The 21,030-nt window shown below is 38.5% G+C and overlaps 1 protein-coding gene across 3 annotated transcripts in view; it reads right to left on the reverse strand.

Moving 5' to 3' along the window:
• The window catches only part of CEP112 (centrosomal protein 112), a 175,157-nt gene that overhangs the window by 60,636 nt on the left and 93,491 nt on the right, over positions 1 to 21,030 (reverse strand). For all 3 annotated transcript variants that reach the window (XR_012652625.1, XM_075044244.1, XM_075044243.1), the window contains one exon: positions 3,633 to 3,863. Coding sequence is in view for 2 of the 3 variants with exons in the window: in XM_075044244.1 (XP_074900345.1) it covers positions 3,633 to 3,863 (231 nt within the window). In the remaining variant the exon portion in view is untranslated. The remainder of the gene's footprint in view (positions 1 to 3,632; positions 3,864 to 21,030) is intronic.

A 21,030-nucleotide genomic window follows, 5' to 3' on the forward strand; every position in this document is an offset into this window, starting at 1 on the left:
AAGGACAGGGAGAGATCACTCAGCAATTACTGTCACAGGCAAAACAGACTTGACTTGGGGAAATTAGTTTCATTTTTTACCAATCAAATCAGAGTAGGGTAATGAGAAATAAAACCAAACCCTAAAACACCTTCTCCCCATCCCGCCCTTCTTCCCAGGCTTAACTTTACTCCCAGTTCTCTCCACCTCCTCCCACAAGCGGCACAGGGGGACAGGGAATGGGGGTTGGGGTCAGTTTGTCACACGTTGTCTCTGCCGCTCCTTCCTCCTCAGGGGGAGGACTCCTCACTCGTCTCCTGCTCCAGCGTGGGGTCCCTCCTACAGGAGACAGTCCTCCACGAACTTCCCCAACGTGGGTCCTTCCCCTGGGCTGCAGTTCTTCATGAACTGCTCCAGCATGGGTCCTTTCCATGGGCTGCAGTCCTTCAGGCACAGACTGCTCCAGAGTGGGTCCCCCGCAGGGTCACCAGTCCTGCCAGTAAACCTGCTCCAGCGCAGGCTTCCCACGGGGTCACAGCCTCCTTCGAGCATCCCCCTGCTCCGGCGTGGGGTCCTCCACAGGCTGCAGGTGGAGATCTGCTCCACCGTGGACCTCCCTGGGCTGCAGGGGGACAGCCTGCCTCACCATGGTCTTCCCCACCATGGGCTGCAGGGGAATCTCTGCTCTGGTGCCTGGAGCATCTCCTCCCCTCCTTCTGCACTGACCTGGGGGTCTGCAGGGTTGTTGCTCTCACATATTCTCACTCCTTTCTCCAGCTGCAGTTGTGCAGGTTTTTTTCCCCCTTCTTAAATTTGTTCTCCCAGAGGCACTACCACCGTCGCTCATGGGCTCGGCCTTGGCCAGCGGTGGATCTGTCTCGGAGCCGGTTGGCATTGGCTCTGTCAGACATGGGGGAAGCTTCTAGCAGCTTCTCACAGCAGCCACCCCTGTAACCCCCCTGCTACCAAAACCTTGCCACGCAAACCCAATACACCTTTGTTATTATTTCCACAACAACAGATGCCATGTTTATTTTTCCTATAGTGCAGGTTACACGGTGTCTTTGGGCAACCTGTTAAATATTTTCCCGCTCATCATTCCCTAGTGACTGGGAGATGCAATAACTGTCAAAAGATACTTGCTTTTAGAATCACAGGTTCAAAAACATTACCGTACTACATTTATGGAGCAACTTTCCAGCATTGTATGCTGTAATCACTAACAAAAATGAATCAAAATATTACAATAAACAATGCACTATCTTTAAAGTTGAGATTTTTAAGCAACAGAAAATTAAAGACCTCAGTAAGTTATGTGTCCCTAAATATTAAAAAGCTGTCTCCAAATACCATCAAATATTTAAATGTCCAGTGTGCTTGCAATGAAAACTGTTCCTCTCTCTGCCCACCACTCCTCCTTCCCATCCCCACTGTAGCAGGGGTATGGGGAGAGCAATACCATAGGAAACCTATATCTCCTGCTGCCCATTTTTACTTCAGTTTTTCACTTGATAGCCATTTCTTTTGTATTTCATCATGTTCATGTGAACAATAGTCCACAATTACACAAAGCAATCCACACAGAAATCAGTATTACTCACAAAACAGACTACAGAGGAATGAGATCCTTCACTTGGGAATGGACTGACCTTCAGAAAATCTCAACAGTCAGATGTTCCAAGCCTAAACAGTGAAATTTAGCTTCCCCTCAGATTTTTAAGCAATCTTTATAGAATTGGCAGAAAAAAGTAAATTTAGAGGACAATTTTTTCTCCCATATTGTCCTAAATTTCAACGTAACAAGAATTGCTAGGAAAATAAAAAGACTTCAAAAACAAGTTTCAAGACTCATGCTGCAATTAAGATGCCTTTTTTTTCCCTCCCCTTGGATAAAATCTCTTTCATCAAAGTTCTGTGGACCTTAATAGGATCAAGATTTGAACTAAGTTAGCTGAAACTGTAACTTTCCAGTTTTAAATGGAGTTTGCCCTCTAATCTACTTTGACTTTTGGACTTTGTGGCCCATTTCCACAGCTCTACATTTAGAAGACAGAAACGAAGCAGAATGGTAAATGGAGATTTGAAGGTAATGCAAGGTATTTTCACATGTCTGTGAAAGACTTCCCAACAGAGATACTTTCTATTTCCCCCCTCCTATCTTTTACTCAACATGTGCTCTTCTGATTAGAGGTAGAAAATAGGGAAGTAGGTTAAATAACAAAAATTTCAATAGCAGCTAATATAGCTTAAAATTAGCAATTTTTTTTGAAAAATAGAAAAAATCCAACAAATTAAAAAAATAGTATTTCTGACAGAAATGACAATTCAAGACTATTAAAGATATTGCCCTATGAAGGATTATTTGTAACTTTAATTTGAGGATGTAAAGAAGTTAACTTTTCTTTTGCTATACTACACATGTAAAAAAAGATCAAAGAAAGAAAAGAATTGAGATTCAAATTCCATTTTTAAGCAAAAATGACAATGTCTTCCTGAGTTAAAATTAATCCTTTAATGATGAATTTCAAAGGTTTAAATACTTTCTGTGACCTTGGCTTTAAATAATTATGCCAAGCGGAGCTTTCCTTACATTCAGAAAAGATTCTGAATTGTTGATCACAGCCATTTTAATGGCTTCAGGCTGGCTGATTTCCAACATAATCCTCCGAATGCTGTTTAAAATTACAGACCAAGAACCTGACGCAGGTAAATGAAATGTCACTTTCACAAAGGCTGTTCAAACAGTATATGCAGATTGTTAATTTGTGCCACTGTACATCACTTTGCAATAAAAAGTATGATTTATTACATTAATGCATGTAAAAGATACTTCAACAACTATCTGCTTACATACACACAGCATCAACCATAAGTATTAAGTAGGGTATTTTAGCTTTTGGAATACAACTCGCGTGTTTTAGCTCATATCATCCCTAATGTGGTGAAATACTTGAATTGCAGACACCGGTACAAGGGGATGCTCAGCAAGCACTGATGTGCAGTCAGTGACCCCACTGAACAGAATGGGGAGGGAAGCCTTGATGTATCTGAAACATTAATTTCTATTTTCAAGCCTTTCTCAGAGTCCTTGCTCACCCGATTCACACAGGCAAAAGTAGACCAGCCGTTGTTAGCAACTAGACCCAATTTTCTTGCAGTTTTAGCCTGAACTTTTTTCTCCTTGAGAACTTTCCCTCTTTTTAAGGGAGAAAAAGCTTGGTTAGACGGAACTGCCCTTTCTACTCTACCTATTCCAGCAAAGAAGTGATTAGCCTAGTCCTTGGCTGGCTTTGCCTTTGAAATCTGGATTTTTAAAGCCCTGACAGCTCCTGAGCACTGCACAGTTATCCCCGCTCCGCACTGCCCAGGGCTGGAAGCAGCTGCCCCAGCACCGCTCTCAGGGAAAACAGCTACAGCAGCGACCACTGCCACTGCGTGTTCAAAGAGAAGTCTTTCATTATAGAACCACAAAACTTTCCATACTCGTGCCGTGATTGTGGCATCCGATGTCAGAGCTACAGCATACGTCTGTTTTTTCAACTCAAGTGACCTCTAAACATTTTACCTCAGTGAAACTTTGTCTCTCTGATTTTTGGGGCGATTGCTCCCCTTTTTGCCATGCCACAAGAAGCAGCCCTATGCAAACCTCTTACCTTGTCCAAGGCCTTCTCTGTTTCTGCCACATGTATCTTTTTGAGGTCTAATGTCATTTTTTCAGCCTCCACTTTCAGCTTATTCACTGCTGTCTCATGGTCTCGAGCTGCCCTCTGCTTCTCCTCTTCCCACTGATGGCTCAGCTCCAGCAGCTGCTGCTTCCGCTGAGCGTTTACCTGAATAAGCTCTTCCCTCAGCACGTGGATTTGGTTCTCCATATCACAGATAACCTGAAATAAAGAACAAACAAAGTAAAAAACAAACAAACAAACAAACAAAAAACAAACAACAAAAACCACCACACAACAAAAACCACAAATCAAAACCCACTTGATTTTCTCAGACAGGCTGTTAGCTGGGGTAGGTAGCAGACTCAAAGGATTCTCTGTCCCTTTTCTTGGCCTCTCTTATTGCTTGTCCCCTTCTCTTCCTATGTGCAGATGAATACAGCTCCCCCCTGCCCACAGCACGGATGGAGCAAGATTTACCTTTTTGGAGGGGATGCCCCCAAAGGTGAAGGAATATAGTTTGTGGCATGTAATCACTATGTGCAGTATCCATGCTTTCTCTTTTTTTTCCTTAAGAAATGACCTGCTTCCTTCTAATGATCTATCAGCATATCACCAATCATTTATCAATCACTGCTACAGATTATAGACTGTATTTCATCATAACGTGCTAACGTGCACCAGGAATATATCAAAGAACGTCCTCCTTCGGGTGAGGGAACCAGAGCATGCTGAGAGAGGATGACACGGGCTGACGCCGAGAACCCTTAAGACTCTGCAAACACAGCATAGATAAGACACACGACCTTCAAAATGCAAGAGACAGACTTCAGAATCCACAACTCTCTTTTATGTGATCACAGATTATCCTTCAGTCCTCAGGAGCAAAATATGTTGTGCGAGGCAGCAGTGGCATCAGAAGTGAGGGACTATGGAGCGGCAGCAGAACAGCAGGGGGTCGGCTCACCGCCTGCCTTCCATGGGGAAACTTGAAAGGGTAAGGAATGAAAGTTTTATGTGGTAAAGCTGTGTTATTCCTCAAGTGTACAGAATACAGTAGTAGTAAGAGTATACATTTATTACTTTAGATTTACACTTGCATCTAAGTCTTATTAGTTACTTTTCTAACTGCATTTCTTCTGTAGCTTCTTAGATGAAATAGAGGAGCATCGTACCTGGGACATAACCCGTTGTGCTTACAGCTAACTGTAATGCGTGACATCGCAAGCACATATATGTTTTCATTCATAAATATAATTCTGAAAATTAGCATTTGCACTAAAAAGCTCACACAGTAGTTCCCACTTTTTCCTCCCTGCTTCACAAGAAACTTTGTGGTTCTGTGGAATTCTTTCATAGAGGATGTGATAATACTGAGATGAGAAACTGATGTTCTACCAAACAGATGTAGGTGACTCAGCTCAGGCTTATTAAAGGTTTCACAAGAAAATCTGATGAAAATTACTGTATATTTAATGATCCCATTGCCCTGGAACACAGCTACTCATTCTAGAGCTCTGAACTGATCTCTCTCTCCAACTACTATTTTTCTTCTTTAAATTTTTAATATACTGTCTGTATTTGGCTAAACCATCTATTTGCAGTCTCTGAGAACCACATTACTACAAATAGTTGAAAAAGAAACATTCATTTCTGACCAAAGTTGGGAAATGAATGACTATCAGATACATTGCCTTGTACATTAATATCCCAAGACAGATTGTTATAAACACTGTGATCTGAGAGAGAAAAATCAAGGCTTGAAAGTTTGCCTATTTTTTTCAAACTATTTGAACTATATGGTGTAATAAAAGACATGTTAGTCTTCCCTCAAACTTTCAGCTGTGTCCTTCAACTATCACAGCTGTAACATGTATTAAATAATATTAACCATCTCGGAAACTTATCACAGGACTGACTTTTACTTCCATGCTTTCTTAATTACTCCTTGGCATTACTTCCTACTATGTTAAAGGTAAAATTTTGTGTGTGTGTGTGTAGAGATGGAATGAGCACATCATTTTTATACAGAAGTACAGCACAGGCCACATACTTCAGCTATATCAGAATTATCTCAAACATGTGTTTCATATAGTGTAATCTGCACTAGATCCTTTTCTTCCGTTCCTGATCTTTTTCTCTACACGTTTAGTTTTTTATTAAATCTGTATACAGGCTAAAAATGTAAAGTACATTTTAGTGTATAATTATAATCTACAATATATTTTTATAATTCTTTCAGAAAATAATTTCACCTCAAGATCATAAAAAAATGATAGCCTAACTGGCTTTTACTTAACCAAAGAAATGCTAGGCCAATTAAGATAACAGCTACAATTTCTATAGGATGACACGGTCTGATTTCTAAACTGACATATGTAGCATTTGGTTTTTTTAATAGCTGTTCCAGTGCAAGTCCTGCTTGGAATAATAACAATTATCTTTTAATCTGTAAGAGCTCTTTTTGAGAGCACATTCCCCCTCCACTACCACTTTCCATTCCCCCACCCCTCCTTTTTTAAAACAAAAAACTTTCTTAAACTTTCAGTCCTCCCCCGTATAAGTGAAACTAAGATATTACATTGCTCAGAAGTTTCCTAAAAAGTTTGATAAAATATTTAGGATAAGAAGCCATGGCTAACTTCTTATAATAGAGGGAAAATTCATTCATAAATCATATTACAAGCCAAAATAGAGACTGCATGAATTCCTGACTCAACTGTTACGCCTTTCTGCTTTACTTCATTCTATATTCAATAATTCTTATACAAAGCCATTAGAAAAATCAAATAGCACAATATAGTGTTTTCTACAGCCACATGGAAAAAGTAACAGCTCCAAGCCTTCAGATTCAAAACTGGGGAGCCAAAAGACAGTGGGCTGAATGTTATAGGTAAAGTAACAGTAATTAATATGCAAAGGAGCATTAATGTTGGACCTAATAGATGGCAAAAGCAGATTTGGTTCTATTAGGAAAGAAGAAAGAATCTGAAGACAGGGTGATGGCAGCGAAACTAATATGATTAAAGGAGTCCTTTTGGAGCAACTTCACTGCTAGTAAGATGATGTTAAGAGACATCTAATCTCCCCAAAGTGACTGGAAAAAGCTTATATTGGGGATCACAGACACAGTTCTTGTCAATTACTTTAAAATAAGTCTAGTTCTCACAGCCAGATTATTTTTTCCCATAAACAAAGTCACTGGCAGAAGCAGCTTACAACCGAACAACTTGCTGCATAAGACAACTTTGTGTGACATGTATATCTTCAAACTGCTAAAGGAAATGAATCCCAAAGTCTCCATCACTAAGATTCTGCTATTCCACATGCCAGGTTTAATAAACTATTATTAGACTTAAATGTAGGCAAATTAGTACTACTAGAAAAAAAAAAAACAAACCAAGGTGACATAATTCTCAGTTGTGAAAAATCCATTAAATATATAATTTAAGAGCAACTGTCTTTTCTTAATGATTCTGTGGAAATACAAAAGATGCAATTACAAAATCTCACTTCTCATGCTTAAGATCTGAAGGTATGATGCTTGCTTGGTTTCTTTGTAAAATTGAATCCTCTTTCTCAATATTGGTTCTTAAATTCTTTTCCTGGCTGCTCAAATCTGTTTGTGAACCATGCCTACCAAACTGTTTGCATGGTCCAAACAGTAACATGAGTACAAGAGCTGCTGTGAGAAATACACATCTTAAACACCCCACCAGAGCAAATTATTCTTGTGCTAAGCATAAGACTTAAACATAAGAAATAAAGACTTCACAGTATATAACAGGTCCAAAGTTTATTGCTATTTGCTGCCTTTTATGGATCAAAATGTTATAGTCTCTATTTCGGTTGTATAGGTACGAGTAAAAGAAAGATCTGTATCTTCTTTGCAAAGCATGCAGAAGTTCACTGTGATTCCACAGGATGGCCATGCCATAGCAGCATGCCCCAAAGAAGAAAGTATTTTGCAAAATGACTATTAATCCACATACAGAAAAACAAAACCAAGGAAAACACTAGCTTACAGAGTATCCCAAATGGAACAAAAACACAAATACGTAAACTGTGTGACAGGGTAGAGATTTCACATTAATTTATATGGCATACTTGTATGTCTGTGTATGCACATATGACAATCCCATAGCTGAAGAAACTGCTAGCTGAGATGGTGATTTCTATTTCTGTTTCAAAGGAGTAACTTAGAATTCTAACTAAGAATATCTGTGCTGAAATAGTGTCATAAAAAGGGTGGGTCATAAGCCCACAGCAATTTGCCTGTAGGGAAAAAATAGACTTGAAAGAAAAAAAGAAGGTTGCTCACTCACTTTGGCCTATTTAAAATGCCAATAAATGTACTGCATGTTATTTGGAAGGAAAACATGTGCTCTTAATTTTAAAAAGTAAATTGCATAAGAAAATATAAAGTTGGCAAAAAGTTTAAATTAAAATTTGCTGCTGATGTCTGAAAGTCTGCTACAGTTACGTGCAACAGAGATGAGAAATGGACTGAATGACTACAGTCTAATTAAAAAATAATAATATATAAATATATATATACACATTCCCTTTATTTTTCAGGAGCTCCTACTTCAACCCCATGAAGCATTTACTTGGATCAGTTTCTAAGGAAGAGGCTGGCGCATGACTGCATCTTTTATACTCACAGTGATGGAATACATGGACTTCACTGTCTCCTTCCCAATGTATTACACACCAAACCACATCCACCCCATCACCATATTCAGCTTCAAATCGTGTTGAGGGCATTTTAAAGTCACAAAAACAAGGCAATGCAGAGTTAAGGTCAAATCCACTCTTAACTTACTCCCTGAGGCTCAGATCTAGAGTCATTTAGGAGGTGCTTCAGCCATTTTTACAGTAAGCGACTAACATCTCCCAACAGATGAAGTTGCAGTAACCCTTCATCACTCTTCATTGCTGAAAGTACTCAGGCGGCTGAAATAGTGCATCACTTTTAAAGACCACTGCTTTTCTCAAGTGGATCATGACAACTCTTCAAACTGAGCTTCAAAAGTTTTCTGCACTGGGTTAACTTGGCTTCAGTTGGAGAAGACTGCGTAAGTCTCAATTTGCTGTGTTTAATTTTGCTTGCATGTAACATTTAAAAAACAAAACAAAACAAAAAACACCCCAAGAACCTCTGAGCAGTTCCATGGATTTAGCTCAGATATGAACTGCTTGGTTAGATGATCATAATGATGCTTTCCAGGATAATAACCTAAAATATTAGCCTGTAAGTAACAGCCGAATGTTTGAAGCACTGATATGCAGCTTCTGCCTCCGTATGCCAATACTTCCTCAGTATTTTCTCAACTGGAAGAACATTAAAATTAGCGTATGCATTTGAGCAGCGCGCGATGTGAAGCCATCAGCTGAACCCCTCTGAAAGGGAGATTTGTTTCTTTGTGTCTTGTTACGCTGGCGCGATGTGACAGAGATGGATGAGGTATACATAACATTTGTTATCGGGTAGTGGATTATTTTTGAAAGGAGATCAGTCCAGTCAAGGGAAAGGAAGTCTGTAGTAAAAACAAATCTCACTTTGATGATGAAGAATTAAAAGGAAAATAAGGAACAAAGTAGAAAAACCCAGTGATTCAGTGGTGACAATGAGTCCCTTTTCACCCACGATGAGTGCAATGTCTTGGAAGAGGTGGATGAAGTATCCCATCCCAGTCACAGAGCAACTGGTGACGTTTACTGTAAAATACCTTAGAAGGGATTATCTGTTGGAAGTGGGAATCTGAACTACTTTAGCTTCGTTATTAATAAACAAAGGTTTATAAAGTGCTGAGAAACAGATAATACAAATTTCTCTACCATCACAAAAATAAGCAATGCATTTAACATAAAAGAATGCTAAAAAAGTAAACAATTATTATTTGTTTGCAGCTCTAAGCTTAGAAAAAAGTGTAGCTGTAAGAACTTCAAAGATGCATAATGTTGATTTGTGTTTAAAACAAAACTGGTTTATATTAACAAGTCTTACTACTACAGTTTCAGCAAGTTACAACAATCGGTCTTACACCTGGTCTCATTCCGGTTTTAGGGAACTACCCCCATGATTTCTGCCCTTAAGACACAAAAGAGTTAGGCAATCAAGTGCAGTACCAAGGCACAGTTGTAATGGCTCTCTGATCTTTTTGTCCACAAAGCATCCTGTTGAGTCGGACTCACTGGTTCCAGTATACCTGCTTTTCTCCATGCCAGATGAATTTCAACTGTCCAGTTCAGCCAGCTGGCAGCTGTATTTGTGGCTCCTTTGTAACACGACAATGATACAAAGGGTACACAGCAGTGCTGAAAGAGGAATCTTTTTGTTTAAGCTACAACCTAACCCTGAAGAGATACCAAATCTAAACCAATACCTTAAAAGAATTTTGAATTAGCAAGAGTCATCAAAATCTAGTAACTCAAGTTTTTAATGTCTTCTAAATAAAGCTTTGTAATTAACACAATTATGTCCATTTTAACCAACTATATTGAAAACATTTTCTATACCATAGCAACTTCAATTAAAATACATTAAGAATTGATTATCCAATTTTTCTTGTGACTGGTCAAATCAGCAATGTCAATATTATGAATCCTTAAAAAGATAGATTTGATTTGCAAAGAAAACTACTTCCGCAAATGTCACACACATTATCACAAGGGTAATGATGTGGCAGAGTGCAAATTAACAGTGATAAGTAATAAACAGCTATTTAGCTTTCAGAGCACAATCTATTACAGTGTCAAGTTTAAATGCCTTTTGGGTAAGAACACATAGGCCCATAAATATGGTAATTAAGGGAGCAGATAAATGAAACGGTGTGAAATGAAGTGAAAATGAACAAGAGTTCAATGACCAACACGTTGGTCTCACCTCCTAAGAGCGCTGATCAAATCTTCCAAAAAGCATGGGGCTGGGCGAGCTCTTCCAGAGGAAATGACAGAAGTGCAGGAGCTCTGCTAGCACCCCCATAATTACAAGGAGTCCTGATCAGTAGTCTAGTACTTCCTGGAAACTCTAAAATATCAGCAAAGCTAAAACTTCAATACTCAAAGAGATGCATTTTATTGTATGCTTATATAGTATTTTGTGCATACCTACGTGTTCTCATTCTTGAGGGGAAAAAAATTCTGTCCGTAACATTGGTGCTATTGCACAACTTCTTAACTAGAAGACATCTTTATCCTAACTAGAAAACATCTTTATCCTATATATGACTACATTGCAGTGATGGGGTGAAGTTATTAACGCATTCATTGATCAAATGTTCACAGTTTATAAATTAGGCTGTATAATATCAAGTTTAGGTATTCTCTTGTAGGAAAACTGTTACACAAACCAACGTTGCACTCACTAACTTGCATAGCGTACAAAGGGTGGCAGTTCTCTAGACTCAGATGAATGTTCTGTGTCAAAAAAACTTACGCAAAAGCAGTGCAGATGGCAACCATAGTACTAACATTAAATGTTTGCTGTTCAGCAGTGTAAAATCTGAACCCCCATATTACAAGGCTTACGCAAAGGTATATCAACTCCATCTCAACACTATCCCAGCTTTTCTCACGTTTGCAAATGTACCTCTGACATCTCTCTTGAAAACATTCACTAAGACTTGTAAAGTGAGGTGTTGAGCTGCTAACTTACATATTTATTCTATTAATTTTAACAGCATTAAGCTGCTTTTAAGCGTCAAACCTCCTTTGTAAGATTCTTTACTTGGACTGTTTCAGCACTGTGTATGCTCTGAAAAATGCCTCTAACATTTATGAATCTGATAAAAGTATATTCCTACTAACCGTGCTTATTTTGTATCTACTAGAGTGTTAGTTAGGGATGGGGGCAGGTTTAACACCACCCTACCTGTTAAGTGCTACTGGAGGCTAAACATCACTCTCTTCTTCACATTCAAATCATCAACTTCATTTTTTCCCCTGCACTTAACATAGTCCCCAAAAAAGTCCAGCACCCTTTAAATTTTCTTAGTAAGGCACTTCCTGCATATTGTCTACTACTGTTCTACAGCTTAAGCATTTTCCTGAAACACCATGGAAGCATTGACTCATGAAGAGCAATAAAGAGAAGTTACCTTCTGCTAAGCTCCATTTTCAATAAAATGAATTAAAAGAGTCTATCCATGTCATTCCTATAGAGAAACATGCTTAGGCATTATTTCCATGGATAATCTAAACCCCAAACTGTTCACTAACTTTGCCACGTATTTCTGAAGGCTGAAAAGAAATACAGAAGACTCAGGAATCAAAATGCCAGTAGGAGAAGTTACACTGAAAATATTAGCACCATTCTTGTTTCTACACCTCTGACTACATGCGAAAAAGGAGTAGCAAATTCTCAAAATCTGTGTGTGACAGGATATCAAGAAAAACACAAGTTTTGATCTTTCTTTCCAAAAGGAGTACACTGAAATAGATCTGGACTTTTAAAGAAGCCAGCTAGCTGCCTAAATCCCAGTTAATGTAAATGGCACTTAAGCTACAAACTGTGCTTTAAAAAAAAAAAGGGGGGGGGGGCAAGAGGAGGGAAAGAAAAAATATCAGACATCCATTTGAACAGCTCCACAAAGAGCTTAAAATTAACAGAGCTTATTTTGATTTCTTAATTTACATAAGTCCATTTGATTCTAATTTAGTTAACAGCGGCTAGAAAGCAGAACTTCATGTAGGTTGGTTATTGTCACTGCCTTCCTAACAAAATGATTTTTAGTCAAAGGGAAGAACGTCAAGCCTACACGTGTAACTAAACAATACAGTGCACTGGTGAGTGAAAGGATTACTTACCAAGTTGAAATTGAGATAAATGGAAATAAATCTTCCATTTAACAGTTCTAAGACCTGGAAAAGACTTGGCCCTCTTGCCTGGAAGACAGATCCAGAACAGTTTCTTATTACCTGATTTACTGTATTTGCTTTGAAATAGATTAGTGAGTCAAAACCTAAAACATCCAGCTTGCTTTCTCTCCTCTTTTCATCTGATGAAAGAAGTGTTTACATTTGTATTTCTCTTTGTACAAACAAAATTATTTGAATAAGACTACTAAGTGAGCTACCTGGAAAGGACTAGTTGGAGGACCCATTTCCTTGTGTCTTTCTTCTAAGAAATTTAACGGAGACACTCAGCTGGGCACCTAGTAATCTACATAACTGTATTAATGTAACTTCAATATGATAGAGATAAAAAAAAAAATCAGCCATAAATACCTGCTTAATGCAGTGATCCCCTAAAATGACTTGTGAGAGCAGAATATAGATAAAATAGAGAGTGGCTAAAAAAATAAATAAAAATCTGTATCTAATACCAGGTTTGCTGCATCATACAAACTGTAACAACCTATCCCTAAACGATAATTGATGAAAATTACACCAAACACATATGTTTAGTCTTCCCTGTTTTCCATTATGGAAAAATATAAAGCTTTCTTTTCTGTATTTCAGGATTTGAACGGAAAATATTCCTCTTGGATGAATGTTAAAGATACATTCAGATCTCAAATAACATTGGAGCAAAGCTTGTTCTGAAAATGAAGAAAAGCTACTGATATTTAAGGAAGGATAGGACTTTTCTGCAATGGAGTACAGAAATGGAGGCTAAAGATCTCTGCAGTGGTCTGGGAAGACCTACCCATCAATCTGAGAGTATTTCTGTGTCCAGCATCCCCTAAGTCAAAGCTTTTAAAAAACATTTGCATTTAAATTTTCCAAGTATTAAATTTAAAAGCATTAGCATTTCCTGAACAACATGTAATTCTGATTTAAATGCAGACATGATGTATTACAGATTTAAGGATTACTACAGACATTCATCTCTATGAGGCAGCAAAATTAAATGTATTCTAATTCCTAATTTGTTCCCAGAAGAGGTACAGGCTGTATTGTCTACGGGAAATGTCTTTGCCCTGTCAACTAATAAAAAGACTTCATTGTAAGTAAAAAAGCTGAAACACCCCCACCCCCACCCCCCCCCCCCCCCCAAAAAAAAACCAAAACACCAGAAAAGCATCACACACTTCTCTTTTGGATGCATTTGTTTAAATTACTGCTCAAAACACATACATCTTTTGAATATTCCAGAAGTTTTACCCCACGCATCCTGTAAAGGTTTTATGGTGACTGTAATGGAAACGGCATCAGCTGCGAAACTTGACAGGACAAACATAAGACAAGATGCAGATACAAAGCCTAAGTAATAAGCTGTTCATGCATAAGATATCTCCCATCTTCAAGTTCTGAAGTTAATACTTGTAGAAATGCAAACTTTGGACACTAACTCCCGTTCAGGTCATCTGCCATGACTCTCCATCTCCTCAACAGGCCATTGAGGGCCTTGAGGAAGACTCAAAGTTCATGCTACTGTCCAAGCTTTGCCCTGACCATTAATCAAGTTGAAAAAAATAAATTTTTCAAAACGCTAGCATAATCATAGGAAGCCAACTGAGAAACCTAACACTGTTATTCTCTGAGCCAATGACTAAAGATGACTTAAATGCACTAGCCTGTGTGTAGTGTTCTGCTCTACTAAAGAACCTAATACACCAGGAAACTCTCTCATTACTAATGTCATGCTGCTATATTGAAGATGACAGTCTTTAACCAAGCATGAAGTCCTCATTCTTGGTCTCATGAATGGCAATATGTGTGGGCAGAAATCCTGAACCCACTAGCTTCAGAAATAAAACCTGTCTCACTTACAGGTTAAGATTTTGAAGAAGTAACCAGCTTCTAACTTTGAAAAAACCCCTCATTTCTTCAAGGCAGTAACAATAGTTGCAGTATTTCTGTTAATCAATGAGCTGTGGTAAATTCTTATCTGTACATTAGGTGCTTACACAAATAAGATGCAGAATTACACACGCATGTGCAGCTCTTGACTTTCTCCTTTTTGAAATGAACTCCTAATTGGAAGAAGCAAATTCTAGTCGACTATCTTTAGTGTCAATCTTTAGATCAAACAGATAAATTTGTCACCTCCATCTGAGGATGAAACTCCTAGAGAAGGAGGTCTTTAGTCCAACCTAGGTGTTAGGTTGGAGTCAAAGGCATCAGCTGATGGTACCTGTTCTGTACTTCATGCACACACATACAGCTGACACCATTTCTAGTCTCCCTCTCTGCACCTTCATCCTCAAGTGCTGGTTGTGCTATACCCATCATCTCGACAGTGGCTCCTCTGAGTTCAGACACCTTTTGGAAGCACCACGCTGCACAGCTACCAGTTCAGAAAGACAAGATCAATCACAGGATGATCTGTACAAAGTAAATGAAAACTGTGTGCATAACATTTCTCTTCTTGGAATCGAGAGTATTTTTGGCTCAGTATCTTCCTCTGGCACCTTTACATTGATCTCTATCCTTTTCATCCTCCTCAGTTTGTCCTTGAATTCAGTTGATGCCACTTCATTTTCTGAATGACAAATAGGCACTGCATCCTGGGGCAGGAATTTCTTCAGATTTATTTATACAATTGTTTCTAATATACTGTACTTAGAATAAATAATGTATAGTTTAAATGTAAAATCTAAATACATACCAAACATGCAAATTCTATGAAATACCAGTAAAATAAAATAACCCATAAAATATATCCATTTATACAGGTCAGTGTTTATATTTACTACCTGCCCCCCACCCCAGCCCCCGCAAAAACAAAACCAACCTCCAAATTGCATTAAGCGATCAGGAGCCATGTATCACTCCTAAACTGAATACCCTGGCAGGGAACAACCGTTGTAGGAAGGGCTTGAAGGAGAAACTGTTGACTGGAGGCAGAGCACCAAATGGAACAGTCTCCTTTCTGCACAGCAATGAAGCACAGTCTTTTGAGAGGACATCATTTGCAGACTTTTGAAATCTACTGCTTTTACTTTTCTGAAAAGCATCACTGTTTCGAAGGACACAATCTTATTGTGTAAAAGTAAGAAATCGTGACTACGTACCACATTTCTGCTAACATGAAGCACAAAGATCAGGCAACTCTTAGAAAGATTATTTCTTGAAAAACCATGAAGTGGTATTCCTGACAAATGGCATCTGATGCATTTGTTGAGACAGAGATTTCAGTTTTCTTCATACGCATGCCTAATTACCACATTAATGTAGGCTACTGCTCTAAAGGAATAGCAAGGCTGCCTCTGCTAAACCTCCTTGAAACTCATGCACAGAAAAACAAACATTGCCTTCCATATAAATGACTACATTAGAAGCCATTACTGATTAATGCTGCATATTTTCTCTCAGCCTCTGATGCAAAAGATGCCAAAGAAACATTATCGCAAGTGTTTGTTTGCACAGCTTTAGAAATGATAGTAATCTACTAAGTATCCGACACAATACTCAGGTACAGCAGGTAAGAATTAATTGGTACCTTCCCCCCACCCCAGAATTTCAGATGCTGAAACTGCTTCTCCCTTTATTGAACCAGCTCGGCCTAGACTAGCTTGTCCCGCAGTGACATGTATATTGAATACAAATCAGACAGCATAGCTTTAAATCTGTGTTGCAGCTCTCATTTCCAATTCGAGAACTGTACTATAATCATAAGCTTCTGGTGGATGAAAGGAAATCAGCTCTCTGAATATTAGCTAATGCCACATTTGCAAGTCCTGAAGAGATCTGTGCTGTTTAAAAAAAAAAATAGATCATTTCTCGTGAACCTATATATATGAATCGCTTTGTACTGCTCGACTGATAGAAGCGATGCCTGTGCTGGGATTAAACCCTTTTCATCATAAAACCTCATCTGGTTCGGAGTCCAAGTCCATCAAACCTTTTCCCTTTAAAGTCCCGCCTTTGATTCTACATCAATTTATTCAAACCGCAGCTGGGTGGCTGAAAACGAAAGGACAGCATCATTTAAACCAACCATGTTCCTAACTTGAAAGAAGGGCTATAATTAAAAAAATGGGCATAAAAGAATGGAAATGGGATAATATTTTTTAATGGTAGTTCAAAGGCCGACAGATGTCAGAGCCTTTGAAGATGTCAGTACACTGAGCAAGAAGTTGCCATTAAATAGTTTGCCTGAGAGGTGAAGCAGCTTTTTAATGACTGAAAAAGCCCTTGCAGACACATCCTTGTGTTTTTAATTTGTCAGAGTTTCTGCAGTATTTTCTGATTAATGACATATGATTATAACTGCATAGCATACATATTTTTATACTTTGTTAAATGAATACTTTATTCCACATTCCTTCAGTGCCAGATAAGAACAGGAAAGCTTTACTACAGAGTCCAAAACTATTCAGATTGCTCAAATATTTATGGTAATTTGAGGGGATTGGCCAGATACAGAGCTACTATGTGTTGCTACCTTTTGTTCTTTAATGGTGCTATTACTACTGCCATCACAATGTGCATGCATTAAGTGAGCATGTGACCCAGTAATGCATTGTAGCCTTCTTGTGCCCTAAACAATCAGAGCTTTCATAATTCACTGATGAACAAAGTCATCAAATCAAAATAACATTTAGAAAAATTCCTCAATTGATCCTGAACAATACAAACAATGGCTGCCAATGTACTGTAAGTGGAAAACAACTTTTCTCGGAAAAAAACCTATTGCTAGGAAACACGTTCAGAAGAAAACCACCAATATTTATAAATGCAGATAAAGTCCCCATCTTCGGCTGAGAAGACGCTCCTGCAATATCCTTCATCTCCCTGTTAACATATGCAAATTTTTTCTATTTTCACTGCGAATGGAAAATGTAGCAGCCCAAAGCCCAGGGACAATTTCTTTTGCTCCCAGGAGTAAGCTCTCAGATCACTACAATAGCCTTTTGTGAAAGTGCGCCTGCCAAGCTAAGCAGGCAGAGCACAGGGAAGCACCCCAGTCCTGGGGAGGGCCAGGAAAAGCCAGTACTGCATGCCTTGCCTTGTATCACACCTTAGAGAAGTCATTCATATGAAAGCACGGTCATTACAAGGGTATTTGATTAATGTACAGTTCCTTCTGCTCTTCCAACCTAGATTCAGCTTGTTAATGGGATCATAAATAGAAATATGATGGACTCGGCTAAAACTTAATGTACAGAGAGATTGGAGGTACCTTAGCAGAGCTTTGTGAAATCAGTTGCTGGTCTCCCTGGAACATTTACATGATTTCGTAAGTATGAATATTTGGCTCATTGCAATCTATATCCATCAGGAACCTCTTTGTAATAACCGTGCTGCCTACCACCACCATCATGAACCTTCTCGAGGGGAGGAAGATAACTGTCAGATACTCACTGCTATGCTGAAATCGCACGCATTTACAACTGGAGATGAAGAAAGCTGTTAGCAACAAATGTTCTGCTATGTGTTCAAAACACTGTATAGTTACCCAACTGCAAAAGCAAGTGCTGGAAATTTTGAGAAGGAAATGTCTATGGCTGCAGAGAGAAGAAATGTAATTCTGAAATTTAATTCTCCCAAAGGTGTTTATTGAATGAAAACAGAGTCCTGCTAGGAAAAAATACAACTATGTTAAGATTCCACTATGAAGAACACGTAGAAGTGGACTACTTTCAGTACAAATAATTGTAAATCCAATTTCCAAGTAACCTGCAGCCTTCCTGCTCAGGTTATTCTAAAGTTACCTTCAAAGACAGCTTTATTTAAAAAGCAAAACAAAACCTAATCTACCATGCATCACTAGAACACTCAACTTTATAGTGAATGTCATGAAGATTGGAAACCTCAACCTACGAACATTACATTACACACTTTTGCCACTTTTCCTAGAAAACAAACTACACGCGCGAGCAGCCAGGAGGCTGCTCAGCAGGATGGGGTGGAAGTGGCCACAGGGAACACCCGCTGCAGCCGGGGTGTCGACCAGAGAAGTGAGATGAAGAGCTCACCCCCTCTTCCCACCCACTTCTCCAGGAGCCTGACAGATCCTGGTTACGTGGGGCTCTCACCAGGAGCGTTACGAGACAGGGGCACGCTCTGGATGTAGTAAAGCAAGAGGAGCAAGCTCTACTTATCCACTTCTCTTCAAAGGCCATTGATGTTGCGGTTGTACACAGACGTGGTACTTTCTGTTCATATTCACTTATTATTCTAGCACTATACTAAAAATAGGAAAATAAAATAGTGAATTATAAGCAGTTATAATTCAGCTGAAATAAAACTTCAGAGAACAAAGAAAAAGCACTTCTCTAAGCTGTGGGACTTTCTACTGAATTTCAAATTAATTTTACAAACTAAAGAAACGTTAGCCACAAAAGATGTATCAGACTTATGAATAAATATTACAAGATTCTTCTAAAATGGGAAATATCAGACACCCTGAAAATAATGTTGTGCTACAGAAACCCATATAAGCATGCAAAGCTGAGCCATTCAGATTCTATCCATTAGAGGGCAATAATACATACACACACACACATATATATACACACATACAAACACACACACTCTCTCACGCACCCCCAACTGACTTTAGCAGGAAAACTAGTATTTTCTAGTATTTTCTGTCTAATATTACCAATGGTATATTGACAGCTTGGGTCCCGTTCCATTCTCTCCCCCTCCACTCCCCAACAACAGTATCTAACAGATCAAAAGTTACAATAACAAATTACTCTTTAAATTTGGTTTCCTACAAAGAAATCCATACAATACATAGTTTCAGAAGCCTTACAGTTAGTTGTCATTAAATGTAGCTTGAATAGAATGAAGGACTAGTATTTATATAAGCATGTAAATCATTATAAGGGTTCCCAAACTTTGAACAGACAAGAATATTCTTCATGTGCTCATCTCCCACCTTAAGTCAACTACTTTTCTATTCAGTCACATAAGAAACCTTTGATAACAGCAGCAACTGCAGACATGGCAAGTATTCAATATACTTTAGATGTCTCTTAATGCTACAGACAAATCATGGAAAGGCATTTTTACTATGTCATTAGTAGAGCCACTTGAGGGAAGCAGCTCATGTGCTGTGTCTTCTGCTTTCTTGCTCAAACCATGTCAACCTACTGATAAACTTCATTGTTTATCACGCGTCCTCAACCTTGCTGCACCCACTTCTAACATCCTGTAAGCACATTTATGTTGTGAGCTTACTGGGACAGGAATTGGCTGTTGTTACATATTTTTACTAACGCAACATAGACTCAGACTCCTGAGAGGATTCCAGCACACAAATAATTACCATCAGCCCCTAAACTACCGCTTGTCAGCATCTTATTAGTTACAGGATTGCTGGAGTTTACAGTAACACACAGGCAGCTGTATCAGTCACATAATGACCAGTAATGCCTATGAGCATCCAGACTTTGTTTTGGTTTGGTTTAAAATATTATTACTTTGCAATGATCAATCTGTATTTCATTAGAAACAGTAACTCAGGTAATGATTGCAACCAACAGCTAGTTGTGTCCATGGACTGCTGAATAAATATTAATTTTGTATTATAAAAGAGGCTTAATTGAAGATCTGAATTCAACTTCATAAGGTCCAGGATGAAGATGTAGAAGAACACACTGGTCACGTGTGCTATCCCAGACAGCACTCATGCATCTTCGACAAGGGCAAGCACCTCAAACTTGGAGATCCCTAATGATACCAAATACAGCAGGAGAACACACAGCTATTTTCAAATATTCCAGCGTACTCTGTGTTTGCAGCGACTGCCTTTCCAAAATCACTTTCCTCGCTATTTCTCTTTTCTAAATTCATTTTACAGATGCCAATACAGCAGAAAGCACAGACTACAAAAGAATTCAAGCTGACAGAGACAACTTTAGAAGAATTGTATCACCCGTGCAAGAGACGGAGTTCACTCTTCGTGGGATTTTCAGATCTGTTTCAAGTAAAAACACTGTGTCAGGTGGTTTTGTCTTTTTTTTATTAAACTACATGACTGTTGTTTTTATAAACTCTGAAGAACAACTTTAAAACCTGAAAATGGAATATTCACAAATCAGGCCAATATTTTAGGGGCCAAAAAGAAAGTTTTCTTATTTGCAGTATTTCAGGAAGATTTTCATACATATGAATACAAATTACTATGAGATATGTAATTGCAGTTTGAAATATATTGTTTTCTCCATTAAACAGAAATCTACAGCATCCTTGACATCGATTTCTGTCATTTTGTCACGATAAACACTCAGGTATTAAGTACCTTCCACATCATGCACCCAGGCATGATTCCAATTAGTGCTGAATAGAAGACAAAATGTCAGCCTAATAAGCTTCAATTTGCAAAGTCTTTGAACATTTGATGATATCATCACTTTGTCAATCATTTCTTGTACTTTGGCTTCTTTTTTTTCACATCACCTTCCCTGTCAAAAGAAAGTCTTTCAAATCTACAGAAACGGAAGACATGAACGTCAGTCATTGGTCTGACTGAGCTAAAAGATCC

The sequence above is a fragment of the Buteo buteo genome, chromosome 13, assembly GCF_964188355.1.
Source record: "Buteo buteo chromosome 13, bButBut1.hap1.1, whole genome shotgun sequence".
NCBI classification, from domain to species: domain Eukaryota; kingdom Metazoa; phylum Chordata; class Aves; order Accipitriformes; family Accipitridae; genus Buteo; species Buteo buteo.